General features: G+C 48.4%; 1 protein-coding gene across 1 annotated transcript in view; it reads left to right on the top strand.

Annotated features, from left to right (window-relative positions):
- Positions 1–12425: 12425 nt before the first annotated feature.
- The window catches only part of LOC142584873 (fatty-acid amide hydrolase 2-A-like), a 39472-nt gene continuing 33665 nt past the window's right edge, over positions 12426–18232 (top strand). The window contains exon 1 of the mRNA XM_075695187.1: positions 12426–13068. Coding sequence (XP_075551302.1) covers positions 12877–13068 — 192 coding nt within the window. The 5' untranslated portion in view covers positions 12426–12876. The remainder of the gene's footprint in view (positions 13069–18232) is intronic.

Genomic DNA, 18232 nt, shown 5'->3' with positions numbered 1-18232 from the left:
CGCTGTTAAACAGCATGACCGAAGCCACGCTCTTCAAAGGAGTAGTAGGTTAATACCCGTTTCCCTCCGGGGTCGTCGAGATTGCTGTTTGTTGATGTATGGATGGGGATCAATGGCGCATGCAAGCCGCAGCGCTAGCCTGCGTCTCTCCATCGGCGACCCCTATTCTAAGGCCGTTTGTGGCCTTATACCTGCACATGTACATGTACATGCAGCTTCGCTGTAAACTGGCTGTACATTTGCGGAGTATACAGCGCGTGTCAAAGAAAAAAAAGTTGTTTTCTAAATTGTGATTACCAGCATGTTTCTGGTTGCCGAATTGGGGCGGCATTTAGAACAATCTGAACACCACGAAGCTCGTGCCCTCTTGTTCGCAGACTCCAAGAAAGCGACATGGTTTGGAGCTCAATATCGCACGCATTCTATAATATATACGTTCTCTCTCGCCTCCTGCCCGAGAGAAATGAAAATAAATAAAACGAGGGATGAGCGTATTACCCGATAAAACGTATAATCAGCCTGGCAAAGAAATGCTTTATTTAGCAAGGAAGAAAGCAAACGAGAATACTTAAAGGAGCCTGCGGACACAAGGCATGTCTTATGGCGTTTTTCACTGGTCGATTCGGAGCAGTATTTCTTGCTCCGCGGCAACGAATCCGAATTTCACTGGTCGATCTGGAGCGGGTTCGCGCGTTCCACTGGTCGTTTCGGATCAACTCGCTCCGCGCCGGATCGCTCTCACTTGCTCCGCCGCCGAGGCGCGGATTCGGGCGGAAATAGCTCGCGTCACTTCCGTCTTCAAGCGAAATCGATAGCCGCTTGGTACGCACAACATTGTGTTGCTTCGCAAAATGGCTGCGTTCGGTGCTGCTGTAGCGCTCGCGAGCGATGAGAGCCCGGACGACAGCGATTACGAAGTGACGCAGGTGCTGTACGAAGACTTCTGTGCACGTTGTCCATGCACAATCCTAGCGGGCGCGACATGGAAATGACGGACTATGCGACTGCCACGGTCAAATTACACACGGGGAACGGCGAGTTTGGTTGCCGTGGAAACGTACAGAACGGAAGTAGGGCATGGTTTTCGGAACCGGTTCGTGCGACGTGTACGCAGACTTCCTGTGTGATCCGCCGCGGAGCGTTCTTGCGCTCCACTGGCCGATTCGGATTTGTGAAACCCGAGCGCTCGCTCGAGGATTTCGGCGGCCGCTCCAGATCGACCAGCGAAAAACGCCATTAGCCTCTACACGTACCGCTGATACACGTTCGGACGTTTCCCGCGAAGTAAGGGTTTATCTTCAGGGATGCCGAAGCCCTGCCCTTAGTGGCGCTGCTCCAGCGTTAATATAAGCAGTACTGAACGTGCACCTACAGTGCGATCGCGTTGACATCCTGCACAAGGTCCACTCCCATTTGGGTGCTTAAAGAGGGATCTTCTTTCTTTTTTTTTTTTTTTGAAGCGAGAAGGAATATTTATCGTGAAAAGCAAAGAATTTGACTTCAAACATCAATTTAGGGGGAGGGCAGACAACATTAGGCCATTCATTTATAACAAATGAAAGAAGAAGAAAAAAACTCTCATCAGTTTATAAGTGGTAACCCTGTAGGTTCTCCCAAGCAAATATATATATATATATATATATATATATATATATATATATATATATATATATATATATGCCCCTTAAATTAAGCTCATAACAAATCCGTGCTATTAAAAAAGAAGAAATGTCCCAAGTAATGAAGACAGCACCCTCGATAATAGCTGAGTCGAATATCTGAAAAAAATAATGAAAATAAATAAACGACTGCTTGATGCGGTGAAAAGAGTGGGAAGGCGGGTAATAGAAATTCAAGCAGATGAGCAAAACGAGGACAAGGTGAAAGCAGGAGGATCCTGCTTTCACCTTGTTCTCGTTTTGCTCATGTGCTTGATACGGTGTGTCATCATTTTTTTTGTTGCTGGTGTTTGTTTCTCTTTGTTTTTCCTTCCTTTCTTTTACTTTATGCTATCAAGTTAATGGGAATATGAAGTAAGCTATTCCGTGTTAAATGTTTCCAAGGCGAAACTCATCACAAAAGTCGCTATATAAATTCTGTTGCGTTCTTGCTGACTTTTTTTTTTTTTTTCATTACAAAGGCGCCGTTAAAATGGCACGCGCGTTCTTTTTTTTTTTTTCTTTTTTTCCAAACGCTGGCCAAACTCACGAGTAGGTATGCGTGACGATTTTCTCGGACGACAAGTTCACAAACAGCTGCCTCTGCGTAGCAGCTATACATACTGTCACGTTGCAGTGACCTTTCGTTTTTTTTTTTTTTTCTATGGTAGTGCCGGTGAAGAACACAGCATACATAGCGACAACTGTCAATCACGTAACTGACTCTTCATTGAGCAAACTTGTGCCCAGCGAAACAAGTAACACTCAGACACAACGATAGCGGCAGTCAAAGTCGGCGATCGTCGAAAATCTTATCTGTGGGTCGAGCGCCTCGGCTTTTACACACGACTTCTAGTAGTAATCGCTGGTGCTCGTATACCTTCCAGAAAGCACAACGCTACTTGCGTCGCGCACACAATCAGATTACGCAAGGTTCGGTGACAACAGACGCGATTAATACACCGCAACCATACGCATAGGCGACAAACAAAGGGGGTGGGGGGGGGACTGTAGTGTGGTAAAGTGAACTGTCTCCTGCTTTGACGTCTTGTACATACGCCGTCACTTCAGGGAACGATTCTTCGAGGTGTTTGGAATCGGACTGCTGGTACGATCTGTTGGGAACTCGGCGCTGACGCCCGTGGTTGTACCTGGGTCGCAAGCCCCAAGGGTAGCGTTGGCCTGGCGGCCTGGGGTACAACTGGAAGCATCCGAAGGTCCCGGCAAAGCATGAGTCGACTGGTAACAACGAAACAACTTGTTTATTTTAACATCGCAAAGAGTTGGCGGTCAGGTTTGACCGAAGTAGAGAGACGGGAGAGCACTTCACTCAACAGAAGAAATCGGAGCCCCCCTTTTGGCGTCCGGGGGCAGCTGTTTTTATACTCTCGCAGTTGAGGGCAAGAAGGAACCCCTCAAAAGACGAGCACGTGAATGTACAATGGGCTAATGGTGACGCACACTGTCGTAGCGATGCCGTAGCACCATGTCGAGCACGATCTCGTAGCACCCTGTCGTGGCGCTGCCGGTCGGACACAATGACTGTAATGAGAGGATGGTCCCTGCTTTGGCATCGCCTGTTTCGGGCACAATGACTGGAACGAGATCCCTGCTTTGGCATCGCCTGTTTCGGGCCCAATAACTGGAATGAGATCCCTGCTTTGGCATCGCCTGTTTCGGGCACAATGACTGGAATGCGAGGATGATCCCTAGGCGGTCGCATCGCCGCAGTCGCGCCTGGAAACACCTGGCGATGAGTGTTGCGGCGACGACGATCGGGCCAAAATGTCTGCCGCCCCGCCGCAGTCGCGCCGGCAAAACCACGTGTCGCAGGCGAAACGCAACAGACCGCCCCGCCGGGGGAAGGAGATCCCGATGGACAGGGGACTGCATCCGCTGTCCGGAGGGATGTCGCTCGATGATGCTCATAACCGAAGTCGGGCGTCCCTCGACGTTTCTTGAGCGCAGCGCACAGAGAAGGCCTCGTTCTCTCGTTCAGGTTCGCACGGGACACTGCAAAGTGACTTCGGGAGAGTTCACATTTTTGTTCTCGTTCCCGGCAAGCGTTAGAACTACGCTGAAACTCAACCGCTCAGTCAGCAAGCACGGCACAACCCTCACTAAGCCCTGCCAGGCTCTTTCCCCTTTTTATACCACTGCCTAGTTCCTTACAGTAGTCTAGCATCACTCAGAACGCGTCCACAAATTGAAAAATTGCACTAGAAAGCATATCATCACTTTGAAACACTAAACAAAAGCAATATGTTAAAAAAAAATCCTGCCTCAGGAAGAAAAACATCAGTAACAAACAATTTTGAGGCTGATTCCTACGTTAGGGGCTTCGACTTAAGCCATCGGCGTTACCGTTGAGACTCCCCTTTTTGTAACGCACCTCAAAGGAATATTGTTGTAAAGCGAGGCTCCAGCGCAGGAGGCGGCCATTTTTGGGAGAGATGGTCTGCAGCCATTGGAGAGGGCAGTGATCCGTCTCAATGATAAACCTCGAGCCGGCTAGATAGCATGACAATTTCTGAACGGCCCACACGAGACACGCACACTCTTTCTCGGTGGCGCTATACGCCTGCTCACGACTGGTCAGCTTACGACTAGCATACAGGACGGGGTGTTCTACTTCTCCATTTTCCCGTTGGCACAGTACAACGCCCATGCCTCGCTCACTAGCATCGCACTGAACAATGAACCCTTTTGTATAGTCTGGCGATCGTAGCACAGGCTGGCTTGTTAGGGCACTCTTTAGGGCGCTAAAAGCTCTTTCCTTTGTCTCGTCCCAGACGACTGTTTGAGGCTCTGTTTTTCTTAGAGCATCCGTCAGGGGAGCCGCGATATCAGAGTACCTAGGGATGTACCTCTGATAGTAGCCGGCGACACCCAAGAACGACCGAATATCGGTCTTGGTGCGCGGTTGCGGAAAGTCTCGCACAGCGGCCACTTTTATTTCAGAGGGGCGGCGACGACCCTGACCAATCACGTGACCGAGGTAGACAACCTCGGCCTGTGCTAACTGGCACTTAGGAGCCTTGACTGTCAAGCCCGCTTCGCGCAGGCGGGTTAGCACTGCCCGCAAGTGTGCCATATGCTCAGACCAGGATGCGGAGAATATCGCTACGTCGTCTAGATACGGTAAAGCGAATTCTTGCTGTCCCCGCAACACTTTATCCATGAGGCTTGAAAAACAGTATGGCGCGTTCTTCAAACCAAAACTCAACACTTTAGGACGGAATGTTCCCATTGGTGAAATGAACGCCGCATACCTACTAGCCTCTTCTGTAAGTGGAACCTGCCAATAACCCCTGACAAGATCTAGGGTGGAAATAAACTGAGCGCTACTAACTTTCTCAAGGCGCTCCTCGATGTTAGGGATCGGATAAATTTGATCCTTAGTGATGGAATTAAGCCTGCGGTAGTCGACGCAAGGACGAGGTTCCTTGCCCGGTACCTCAACTAAAATCAAAGGGGAGGTATAATCACTCTCACCTGCCTCAATAACACCGAGCTGTAGCATTTTCTTTACCTCAGCCTCCATAATATCGCTCTGGCGGGGTGACACCCGATACGCCTTGGATCGTACTGGCTCTGTGGAGGTAAGTTCTATATCATGAGTAAGTACAGAAGTCCTACCAGGCCTCTCAGAGAACAGACCTTGAAACTCTTGTAATAGCTGGTGTAGTTCGGTTTTCTGCTCGGGCGACAGCGGTGCTTTACTGATAAGGTCACTAATGACTTGACCGGTGTCTTCCCTGTTCGTCACTGAGCCTAGTCCCGGAAGCTCGACTGGAAGCTCTTCAGGAACGTTTACCATCATGCACACCACTGCTTCCCTTTGTCTATAAGGTTTGAGCAGATTACAGTGGTAAACTTGCTGTGCTTTCCGCTTTCCTGGCAGACTTACCACGTAGTTAACGTCCGACAGTTTCTGAACAATTCGTGCTGGGCCCTCCCACTGCACGTCTAGTTTGTTGTTTAGCGATGTGCGCAATATCATGACCTCATCGCCAACCTCAAAACGACGGGCCCTGGCTGTCCGATCATAATAAACCTTGGCCCTCTGCTGGGCCTTTGCCATTGCTTCACCTGACAACTCCTGTGCCCTTCTTAAGCGTTCGAGGAGCTTAAGCACGTACTCCACCACGACTGGGTCGTCGCCCCTACCTTCCCACGATTCTCGAAGCATGCGAAGCGGAGATCGAAGCGAGCGACCGTACACCAGTTCAGCTGGCGAAAACCCCGTAGCCGCATGCGGCGCGGTCCTTAAAGCAAACATCACCCCAGGCAGACACAGCTCCCAGTCAGTTCGATGTTCAAAACACAACGCTCTCAACACGCGCTTCATGACGGAGTGGAGCTTCTCAACGGAATTCGACTGTGGGTGGTACACTGAGCTGTGTAGCAGCTTTACCCCACACCTTTCGAGAAAAGTTGTCGTCAAAGCGCTAGTAAACACTGTGCCCTGATCTGATTGAATTTCTGCAGGAAAACCAACTCGCGCAAATATGGACAGTAGTGCATTAACTATCTCAACTGAGCTGAGTTCTTTAAGCGGCACTGCCTCAGGGAACTTTGTCGCTGGGCAGATCACAGTCAAAATATGTCTGTACCCCGTGGCTGTTACCGGCAGAGGTCCCACAGTATCAATAACGAGCCGTCTAAAAGGCTCCGTAATGATAGGTACCAATTTCAACGGCGCCCTCGATTTGTCCCCTGGTTTGCCCACCCGCTGACAAGTGTCACATGTCCTCACGAAATGGTCTGCGTCCCGAAAACACCCTGGCCAATAGTACTCTTGCAAGAGACGGTCCTTAGTTTTCTTAACTCCTAGGTGTCCGGACCACGAACCCCCATGTGACAAGCGCAACAGATCCTGACGATAGCATTGAGGCACGACCAGCTGATCGAACTCCACTCCTCGGCGGTCTAGATACTTCCGGTACAGGACTCCACCTCTTTCCACAAAACGCGCAGTTTTCCTGGCGATACCTTCTTTGACATTGCAGCGCACGTTTTCCAGGCTGCCATCCTTTTTTTGCTCGGCTATCAAAGCCGTCCGGCTGACTTTTAGCAACCTATCAAGTCCGTCTGACGTCGGCGCGATGAGCAAATCAGTAGATAGCTCTTCTAACTTTCCCGCGTCGGGCGTTTCCTCTCCAGTATCTGGCGCCTTTAACGTTACAGACTCAAGTTTATTCAGTTCGGGCGTGCTCGGAATATCAGCTTGCTGCGCCTCTGACCCTTTTTCGTTGTTTGATAACGTCGGCCCCGCAACTACCGCCTTTGCAGCGAGCTCCCGAACCTTCGATCTGGTTAAGGCCTGAACACTAGCTTCACCAAACAAAAGCCCCTTCTCGCGCAGGAGGTGATCGGACCTGTTTGAAAATAGGTACGGGTACTGGGGTGGCAGCATAGATGACACTGCCGCCTCTGTCTCAAGCGCTCCGAAAGGTCCTTCAATAAGCACTTTTGCTACCGGCAGACACACGCTATGAGCTTCCACGGCTTGCTTGATCCATGCGCACTCGCCCGTGAACATATGGGGTTCTACGTAAGACGGGTGAACTACATCCATCGTAGCTGCGGAATCGCGAAGCACTCGGCACTCTTTCCCGTTCACGAGGAGGTCTCGCATGTAAGGCTCGAGAAGCTTCATGTTCTCGTCAGTGCTGCCTATTGAAAAAAACACAACTTTTGGTGTTGTTTCCGGACACTGCGCCGAAAAGTGACCCGGCTTCTGGCACGTATAACACAAGCGCGCTCGCCTCATCTCGAACCGCTTTCTGCGTTTGGCTGCCGCCGTCTCTTTACGTTTGGTCGGACTGCTTTCACTCGCATCCTCACTACGCGTGTCCCTCTTTAATCTCATGGGCGTGAACTTCGGCCTCTCAAACTTCGAGCCAAATTCACCCTTTTGACCGTCCTTAGCTCCGCGAGCTCGACGCGTCACAAACTCCTCGGCTAGCTCAGCGGCTCTAGCCACCGTACTCACGTCTGGCCTATCCAAGACCCAGTATCGCACGTTCTCCGGTAACCGACTATAAAACTGTTCTAGCCCGAAACACTGCAGAACTTTATCGTGGTCACCAAACGCTTTCTCTTCTTTGAGCCACTCCTGCATGTTCGACATAAGCCTATACGCAAACTCTGTATATGACTCACTTCTGCCTTTCTCATTTTCCCGAAACTTCCGACGGAACGCCTCCGCAGACAGCCGGTACTTTTTTAGCAGACTCGATTTTACTTTGTCGAAATCCTCTGCTTCCTCTCTATCCAAGCGAGCGACTACGTCGGCCGCCTCGCCGGGTAACAAAGTGAGCAAGCGCTGTGGCCACGTTTCCCGAGAGAACCCCTGCTTCTCGCACGTTCGCTCAAAGTTAACCAGGAACAAACCAATGTCCTCTCCAAGCTTAAACGGCCGCATCAGGTCCGTCATTTTGAACAATACGCGTTCTCCTGCACCGTGTGCCTGACTTCCATTACGAGCGCGTTCCATCTCTACCTCGAGACGCTTCATTTCCAAAGCGTGTTCGCGCTCTTCTTTTTTCTCTTGTTGCTCTCGCTCTTTCTGTTCTTTACGTTCACGCTCTTCTTTTTCTTTCTGTTCTTTACGTTCACGCTCTTCTTTTTCTTTCTGTTCTTTACGTTCACGCTCTTCTTTTTCTTTTTGCTCTTTAAGTTCGCGCTCCTGTCTTTTTGACCTCTCCTCAATAGTCTCAAGGCATTCCGACAGCTCGTCATCCTCAGCCTCTAACTCAAGAATAGCCTTTAGCAGTTCAGGTTTTCTTAGTTTGTCTGAGACATCCAGACCCAACTCTCTTGCAAGCTCCAACAATTTCGGTTTGCGCAACGACTTCAAATCCATGGCTGCTCTGAATGCTGCTTTCTCTACTGCTTACTATTGTCTTGCCGCAAACTAACCCGGCAGCAACGACAACCACAATTACCAGCTCTGTTTCTAACACTAACAAAAGCCTGGCAAAGCTCAGAAGAAGAAAGTCCCGCACTCACCAAACCTCGCAGGCAGGAATTCCGCGCAGTCGTTCCGCTGCAGGCAACCAGTCGTCACACAGGGCTCGTTGCACTGCTCCCGGATCGTCGTTGAGCTGCTCAGCATACAGTCAACTGCATCTCTTCGCTGCTGGCCTCCGTTGTCGCGATCTCACCGCTGGCAGACAGTTGTCTGAAGTCGGAGGCGATCTCACCGCTGCCAACCAGATGTTTGGGATCCGGACTGCTGGTACGATCTGTTGGGAACTCGGCGCTGACGCCCGTGGTTGTACCTGGGTCGCAAGCCCCAAGGGTAGCGTTGGCCTGGCGGCCTGGGGTACAACTGGAAGCATCCGAAGGTCCCGGCAAAGCATGAGTCGACTGGTAACAACGAAACAACTTGTTTATTTTAACATCGCAAAGAGTTGGCGGTCAGGTTTGACCGAAGTAGAGAGACGGGAGAGCACTTCACTCAACAGAAGAAATCGGAGCCCCCCTTTTGGCGTCCGGGGGCAGCTGTTTTTATACTCTCGCAGTTGAGGGCAAGAAGGAACCCCTCAAAAGACGAGCACGTGAATGTACAATGGGCTAATGGTGACGCACACTGTCGTAGCGATGCCGTAGCACCATGTCGAGCACGATCTCGTAGCACCCTGTCGTGGCGCTGCCGGTCGGACACAATGACTGTAATGAGAGGATGGTCCCTGCTTTGGCATCGCCTGTTTCGGGCACAATGACTGGAACGAGATCCCTGCTTTGGCATCGCCTGTTTCGGGCCCAATAACTGGAATGAGATCCCTGCTTTGGCATCGCCTGTTTCGGGCACAATGACTGGAATGCGAGGATGATCCCTAGGCGGTCGCATCGCCGCAGTCGCGCCTGGAAACACCTGGCGATGAGTGTTGCGGCGACGACGATCGGGCCAAAATGTCTGCCGCCCCGCCGCAGTCGCGCCGGCAAAACCACGTGTCGCAGGCGAAACGCAACAGAGGTCACATGAAGTTTCTTCAAGTGCAACTGTTATTAAAGGTTTTATATATATATATATATATATATATATATATATATATATATATATATATATATATATATATATATCCCCGGAAAATGAAAACTTTCCGCCTGTGACCACACACAATTGGTGCAGCGCTAACAGCGTTCTAAATGAGGAGAAGGTATACGACGCAAGATGGTATACAGCCCATGGCAACGGCCCTCACCGCTCGATCTCGCATCTCACAGGAGATGTGGCAGCAGGCGCACGCAGAGCGCGGCAAGCAGGCGGCGGTTGTGCCTAGAGGTTTAGCTCACTGCAGTTGAAACACCAAAGGAAAAAAAAAAAGAAGGTGCTTTATATTTATGTCACGAACCCGAATATAACGCGGCCGGCGTTGTGAGGCCAGAAATTTTGAACATTAACTCGAGTCTAAAACAGCCGAATAGGCGGCCTCGATCTCACGCCGGACGATTCTGGTAATTCTGGTACAGTGTTCTAGGCACTGTAATTCTGGTAACATCGCCAGTGTTGTTGGGGCGAGGAGCGTCGGCACAGGAAGATGTCGCTGGGGTGTTGGGCAGACGGGCAAACTGCTGGTCGATACGTTGGCTTTTAGCGAGTTCCAGGCTGCGGCACTCTTCTATAACTGCATCCACCGTCGCCACGTTGTTAAAAACGAGCAAGTTGAAGGCATCATCGGCAATGCCTTTGTGGATGTGCGAGACCTTATCGGACTCAGTCATGTGTGCGTCAACTTGCGACACAGAGCCAAGACGTCCTGAATGTACGTGACGTAGGGCTCTGTTGACGTCTGCACACGGCCGGAAAGCGCCTTCTGCGCGGCAAGTTGGTGACCGTAGGGGTTGCCGAACAAGTCTCGGAGCTTTTGCTTAAGCGAATCCCAACTGGTGAGCTCATCTTTGCGCGTACGAAACCAAACTCGAGGTGTGCCACCGAGGTAAAAACTACGTTGGCGAGCATGATGGTAGAGTCCCACCGGTTATTGCGGCTGACGTGTTCGTACAGGCTGATCCAGTCCTCGACGTCTTCCCCATCTTAGGATCACGGTGAGCGGGGAGAGTGATGTAGGTCGTCGAAGTGGCAGCAGGTGTCGGAGCCGGCGGAGTCGAGTTGTCGTTGCCTGGAGCCATGAAGGAAGGCTCGACGTACCGTCCACTGCGAAGCTCCGTGACGAGGTATAGGGAACGTCCACCTCCACCAGATATGTTACGTAGGAAGACGCCGACGAGAAGCTATATACAAGTATATTTACAAGGCAATACGTCGCACTTGGCCAAGAGGCAACAGCCCGCGCTAGCCTCTATAATCGTCGTCGTCGTCTTCACCCTGCTCGCCTCTTCGTAATCGCAAATACTGTTCCGTAGCAATATATTAGTGCAAATACGGTATTCTGTGTGTAATAAAATAGATGCTCTGTTCTGCTTAATGAGACGCACGTATATATAGTTACTTGTATTACATAATTTAAATTACATATGTAAGCATGAAACAGGACCTGCGCAGAACACGGTCGATCGTGAAACCATGCAGGTATGATGTCAGGAATACACGAACTTCGAGATTTTGTCGCGCTCAAAACCCACGGAAAAGCCAGACACAATAAGCGGTGTGTCCGTTTCGGTGTTCGGACTGCTGCGAAATGTTTATGCATACAACGTGAACAAGCTCGATGCTGTACGCGTGGCGGAAAGAAAACGAAAAACGTACGCCAGACCTGTTATCATCAGCACCATATCCTTATCTGGGCTGAGTCAACGGAGTCGGCGGTGAAGATCCTGAAACCTTCGGCATACATCACGGCTGCAAGATAGAGAAAATTTTGTGGTTAGGAAGAACGTGATAAATCATGCGTATTAAATAACGCCGATTTAGATTTCCTTGGTACAGCAGGGGGTGTTCAACAAGAAAATTTTAAGTTTCATTCACGAGAATGCGTTGCCGCGAATACCAATGCTTAATTTTTATTGCCACAGGTCTGGTTCGGCATCTTCCCCTCATTGTTTTTATTGCAACGGATCTGAAACTATGGAACTTTTCTTTATAGAGCGTCGTAGGTTCGACGTGCACATAAAAGGAGTTCTAGAGTGTCCTTCGCCAACTATAGGATAGGATATTACGCTCCCCGTGATACTCTCGAGGGGCGTCGGCACCAGGACACTGCAATGGGAACGTACTTGATGCCATATTTAATTTTGTAAGTGAAACAAAGAGACTGCCACGTTATTAATTGTTTTACTTTCCTCAATATGAACACAAAATATTAACTTCGAATTTGAAATAATACAGCCTGAAAATTGATAATAACGATTAGTATTCATTTATTTCACAATTTCTAAATTACAAAAATCTATTTAAGCATTAATTCTTCCCTTCTATACCTACTGCCGCCCGATTCATGGCCGATCCCCCGTAGTGGGTTGAGCCATATCCATAGGCACCAAACCAAATCAACGGTGCTGATTTGAAACGCCTTTCCGTGTTTGCAGGTGAAATATAGCGTATGGCTTACTTTCTGAGCGGTGACTGCGCTGTTTTCTTTGGAAGGGCACGCCTACTTGTTCAAAAACATACCGCTGTGAGCGCCTTGTTCATTAATTAACGCTGTCCACACCTTTTTCAACGAACCTGTGACAAGCAGACTAATTCATAGCACCGCAGGGTTCACACTGTGCACGAGGTATGATAACGTGCATTTATTGCGGTCCGTGTTTAGGGCAGCCGGCCTGCTTCAAAATTCAAACCTCCCGCCGCTTCAGCGCGTGCAGCGCTTCGAGCAGGCAGCCCTCTCGCTACTTGCGACGTCACCGAGTGTCGCTTGCTTATCGGGTGCGCGAATCGAAGGGTTCTCAAGGTCAGCGGGAGCGCTTAGGCAAGGCGGCAAATGGTGCCCTCCCTCGCCCGTCCGCCGTCGCCTCCCTTTCAGCACATAGCGGGCGGGATTTCGCTGGGGTTCGTACGGCCGCTTCGGGCTGTCGAAGGACTGGCACGTTCGCGACTCGCGGCGGTTCTCAGAGTCTGAGCGTCAGCGCAGCCGCGCCGTATCTGTACCACTTCAGCAGCTGTTTCGACAGCGTCACAGAAATCCGGGGGCAGAGCCTGCGTATCGGCGCGTACAATTCGGCCGCCCTAAGTGCTCTTAATTGGAAGTCCGTCAACGGCAGCTACAAGCAACTTTCTCTGTTTCAAAATCGAAAGCTGCACGACATGGTCACCATGAAGAAACTGGTGCTCAAGTGCCTGCTCATCGTCATCCGCTACGTGAAGGTGTTAAACGAATTCTTCCTCACGTCACTGTTCGCCTTCATCCACGGCAAGCCGCAGCGCCTGCCTCCGATCACCGACGATATACTGCTGAAACCGGCCACTGTCCTCGCTGAAGATATCAGGACCGGCAAGGTGAGACCCCCCGCTTTCGTTCTAACCGAGCCGCGACGGCGTCGTTCCTTTGTTCTTGCACGCATAATACATCGGTGCGCGAGACACGGGCTTCACGATCGCGGCGGCTCATTTCGCGGTGCCCTCTCTTGTTTTGAATTGGAGAACGTCTAGCCAGCCGGCGACACCGTAGCGGTGGCTTCGCCGCCAGGCATGTCCGGCCGCCTGCGTTGTGCCAGCTGCGCGAACATTCAAGGGAAAGAGACCTCGTGATTCCCGCGTATCAGCTGTGGCCGCACGGTCGCGCAGACAACATTCGCGTGCCTTGCGCAGCTGAGGAGGCGCGCACCCGCCGCGTTTCTCAGATATTCGGGGTTGCTCGATATTTCGCGCTTCGCGGACATGCCCACGTTCGGCGCGCCTCTTGCGAGCTCGTGTGCTCTTCGTGCTCCTAAGTAAACACCCGTGGCACGTTCGGCGCTCGCGTGCGTATCGTTGTGCGGCTGCGTTCGCTGCACCGTTAAGGTGTTTATAATTAAACTGGTTATAAATGTGACGCATGCTCGACGGCAGCAGCTGTGGCCAGATTTCGAAATTTTCCTTCTCGCGGTGGGCCAATCGGCCGCGCGCGCGCGTTCCTTGCGAAACGTACCGCTGCGTGCGCGTGTGAAGGAAGTATCCGCCCAGCGTCATCGATCATGCTTATATTTTGGCACTCGCCAGCGACGATGTCACTTCTCGACACACCTGATATGATATATATTTTCGCCCGGCGGCAACGTGATCGGGAGTAAATAAAAGACGGGAATGTAGAAAAACTAGCTCCGCTTTCGTTTCGACTGCCGCACCAGTGCCCGTTTTTCTCTTTCATGTCGAAGTGGTGAGTCACTGCGCGCGGACGTTGAAAGATGTATGCATCTGCGTCTTTTGCGCAGCAAACACCTGTGTAATGCTAATTCCTTGTATATATACTCGCCGGAGGCGGTGATAAATAGACGCGCGGCCGGACGATCGGTTGTGCAACGTGCTCTAAACGTGAGTGCAGTCTGGGCTCTTGCGCGAGCTCTATATTGCCTTTTCTTTGACGCTTCCTTCCCGCTGCCACCGGCGTACCACTGTCGCATGTGTGTGTTGCCTCTTTCCGAAATCGGAGAAAAACAGGTTTGCTAACTCCACAGCCGTCGAGAGGCGGCCAAGGCTGGTCAGCCGAGAAAGGAGGCATTGGCCGCGGGACATATGCGAAAGGGCGCCTTGCCAGAGATGTTGAAGTAGTGACAAATAGCGCGTGTGACTTTCTCTCTCTCCCTCCCTCTTTGATGTTTTCACGTCCGAGGAAGGCGCGCACAGATGGAAAACTCTGATAGCAGAATTGAACGCACGCACTCGTTTAATATGTCGAGGTGCATTATAAACAACACATATGCCCTCTGCATCCATTGCAGACTTCCTTGCCAAACTGTGTCATGGGCAGCAGAATACGTTACCAGTGATCGTGATACGGCAACAGGATGAGCCCAGTTGCCATGTGGCACTTGTTTTGTGCGCGAAAATTGGTGGCCTGTTGCCATTATAATTGCTGTTGAACCAGATATTAGTGTTATAGAACCTATCTTCAAATTTACACTATGAGCTGCTGCCTTAGTGGTGTGCAAAATATATCCCTTTCGTGCAGCCTCACAAATGCCTTGCTGCACAGCAATCAGCTGCATCGATACGCTTTTTGAATATTTTCTTTTTCCACACTGAAGAACATCTGGTGGAGTAACCAACTTTTATTGAAAATATATATTATCGGTATTAATTGGTATGGTATATGTGCTTTTGCTGGTGAATCTTATACTGCAAGACATATTGCTTATATATAGCTGCATCGAAATGGAAAAAGTGAAGTGTTCCAATAGCCTTGTGATTATGAAGGACACCTGGCTATGTTTTTGTATATAGCACAGTATGTGCTGTGTAACGTTAATACATAACAATTTCGAGTCAACATATTGGTACAAGAGCAGATCAAACATGCCTGAATCAAACAGTTGCCTGCGCATATCCAGCTGTTGTATTCAGTGAAACAGGAAAAGAAGTAAGTGTGCATGCATGCATGCACGAATGAATTTCTTTCGAGGCAGTAAATAACTGACATGTCAAATGCTGCTGCATCCTTCAGGAACAATGCAGCCATGATGAGGTGTAAGAAAGGGAAAGGAAATAAATTCCCAGCAAGAGTGTCTTTTACCCATCACAGCTGTGTAGTTGTAGTAATGCCCCAGTGAAGCCTCAACAAACATGGATACGTCAAGGCTCTTAGGGAGTTTCATACTCAAGTGCTAATTGTGATGTATGTAACTTGGCAAAACTGAATAGGTACCTTTCTTCTGACAGAGAATCACTAGCACTACTAGATATCATCCCCTTCAATGTATTTATTAGGCGTGCCAAGCATCACTACTGCACCTGGTGCTAACTTTAGACTGCGGTAGTTTTGCCTAATGACAGCACAGTGGCTATTTAATTTATTAATTTGTATTCTAAGGGCATTAATTTGAATGGAGACTTGTGGTACATTTATGTGCCAAGATGTGTAGATGCCATAGGTAATGTAATGAGCATTGACCAATAATTCTGGACCAACTTCGCTGTCATTCTCAGACCATGAATGCTCATGTCAGCTGTCATAGTACTGCTGGTTATGGGATGAGAAGTGTGTGTGTTACATCTAACAGCAGTTGTTAAGCATGGCTAGTGTTACCACACAGGTGAAAAGAGTGCAGAAGTATTTGCTGCAATTGCTGTCTGCCTCTTCAAGTAACCCACTTGAACAGATGAACGCCTGAAGCATTATCCAAAAACTCTGTTCAGCCTCAAAATAAAGGGCGTAATGGTGGAATAGCATATTTTCATGAATGCTTTGAGTATTTCTAAAGGCATTGTGCTAGAGATACAAAAAAAAATTGTTTCCCTCACATTACCACATAGTTCTGCAGCCTTGAGGTAATCAGGCCAGTTGGTTATCCTAACTGCACAAATAAAATTGTAATACTATTTCTCATTAATACTCATATTGTAATTATAAGATTGTAGGCAGCCTGTTAAGTTATGCCCATTTCTTGGGAGTCTAGAGGCATGTGCCAGTTAGGAGATACTTGTTTAGAAAATGAGAAAAGCAATGCATAGCACACATTATTTTTTGATACCACAGAAGACAAATGCGTCTTGGAGAAAAAAAAATGTGGGAGTACATAGGAATTCACATGAAAACGGTATATAAAACACAGAGATACAGGTCCGATTTGTTGATGGAGAACTTATAAAAGTACTGGGGCCTGTCCATTTGTTCTGCAAGGAGTCTTTTTGACTGCATTTATTTTTGTCAATATGGAAATAAAGTAACGACAACAAAAAAATGCCTCGAAACGTAATCCCCAACACGTCTGAGAACACTACAAGGCAAAAGGGAAATTGGCAGAATGGCAAGTTTAGATGCTGAACGCTTTGTTCTTACTAAAATGGCAGCTTCCCCACCTTTCTTTCTTTTTTTTTTCTTTATTTCTCCACACATCTTTTTGCTGGCTGGTTGAGAACATTGAGTATGTCGTTGACCAGCGGAAAATCAATATTTTTGTCGCGTTTTGTAAGAACTTCTTCCTACACTCACACAAGTGCACACTATGTTAAGCAGAATTCAATTGCTACTGTTTCCAGGGCCAGTGCGTGCAGTCCATTAGAAGGGCAATCGTGGTTATCAAGTTGCGTGCAGTTATCCGGTTGCTGAGAGATAGTGAGAGATAAAATACAGGAAAGCTAGGATTGCATGCCTGCTCGAGGCCTGTCGCATTTCTCATTTGCACTGGTGAAACATCACAGCAGAGTAAGTTACAGCAGACTAGGTACTACAATTAAGTGAATTGCAATGGCCATAGCAATAAGATAAGAAAAATGTCCAGAGTCAAACAGAGGGGTCACGTAAGCAATACTATAAGCTCCAGGGCAGCCGGACATAAGTTGTTGACAATGTCTTTTTTTTTTTTACTCCATTGCAGTTCAGACTAGATAGGACTTGTTCACTTCATGTTGCAAGTCATTAATGTACCGCTAACAAGCTCAACTTTGCCCAATGTCTGGCTAGACAGGTGGGAAGACAAAAAGAACGAATTTCAAAACACTTACAGTTGATAGCTCATAGCATGAGTTATGTGGCTGTATTTTTTATCTATAGTCTCTGTATAGCTACAAAGTGTCTGTGCTTCGTGTCCTGGCAGCAGCTGTAAATTTTGCCGGTGCATCAGCTTTAATATTGTTTCAGTAGCCATGTGCAGTTTTAAAGGTTTTATTAATGTTCTTTCCACGGTGATAAAATTGGACTATGTGTTATTTTTTTAATGAGAACTAAATTAGCCGTTCCTGCTCTGCTGGCTCCACTGCGCGCTTTCTCTATTGCGCTACATGATAAAAGAAACAAAAAGGTGCTAGCATAAGGTGGTAAGGCAGGCAGCCGTTCAACAATGTCTTCTTCCTTTATAATTGTGAAAAAGCTGCAGAGGAATGATCCCTTAGATGACACAAGCAACAAATCATTTTAATGGCAAGATTTTGGAAAGTGATTACAAATTTAATTATCCCCGAGATCATTCTTCTGCCAGTTCTCTGGTTTACATTCGTGGTAAAAGTGCTGTGGGAGCAGACGTAATTTCCCCCTCTTAATTTGACACGTTCAGAGTATACTTTCTCACTATGTTTCACCTGACTGAGTTTAGGCATTAATATACAGTAAAAAAAAAAAAGCTTCCTTTATTTATTTTTACAAACGGCCAATTCTTTAAAAGGTGGCCTCGCAAAAAATTTATTGGCAGGATTGGCATGTTCATTTTTATGAGTAAGTGACCCTCTTAAGGCACCACTACAGTTTCGATGAATTGTGTTGGCAAATGATTGCAAAATTTCAGCATAGAATGAAGTTGGAAAAAATTTATTTCATGAGCTAAGGGTTATTAACAATATGATTAAAGTTTTGCTTAAACTATGTCGCCTAACATTCACAGGCTTGTTTTCCCAGACACTCTTCAACTTGATGTTCAGTTTAATGAAATTTTATTATCTTTTAAAATATCTATCTTTAAAATTATCTTTAAAAAGCTCCAAGTGTATAACCAAGATTTCTGACAAACCCTGACGACGGGTAATTTAAAGG

The sequence above is a fragment of the Dermacentor variabilis genome, chromosome 6 (genome assembly GCF_050947875.1).
Source record: "Dermacentor variabilis isolate Ectoservices chromosome 6, ASM5094787v1, whole genome shotgun sequence".
Taxonomy (NCBI): domain Eukaryota; kingdom Metazoa; phylum Arthropoda; class Arachnida; order Ixodida; family Ixodidae; genus Dermacentor; species Dermacentor variabilis.
The sequence above is the reverse complement of the archived record's forward strand: the minus strand, read 5'-3'. Positions and strand labels throughout refer to the sequence as shown.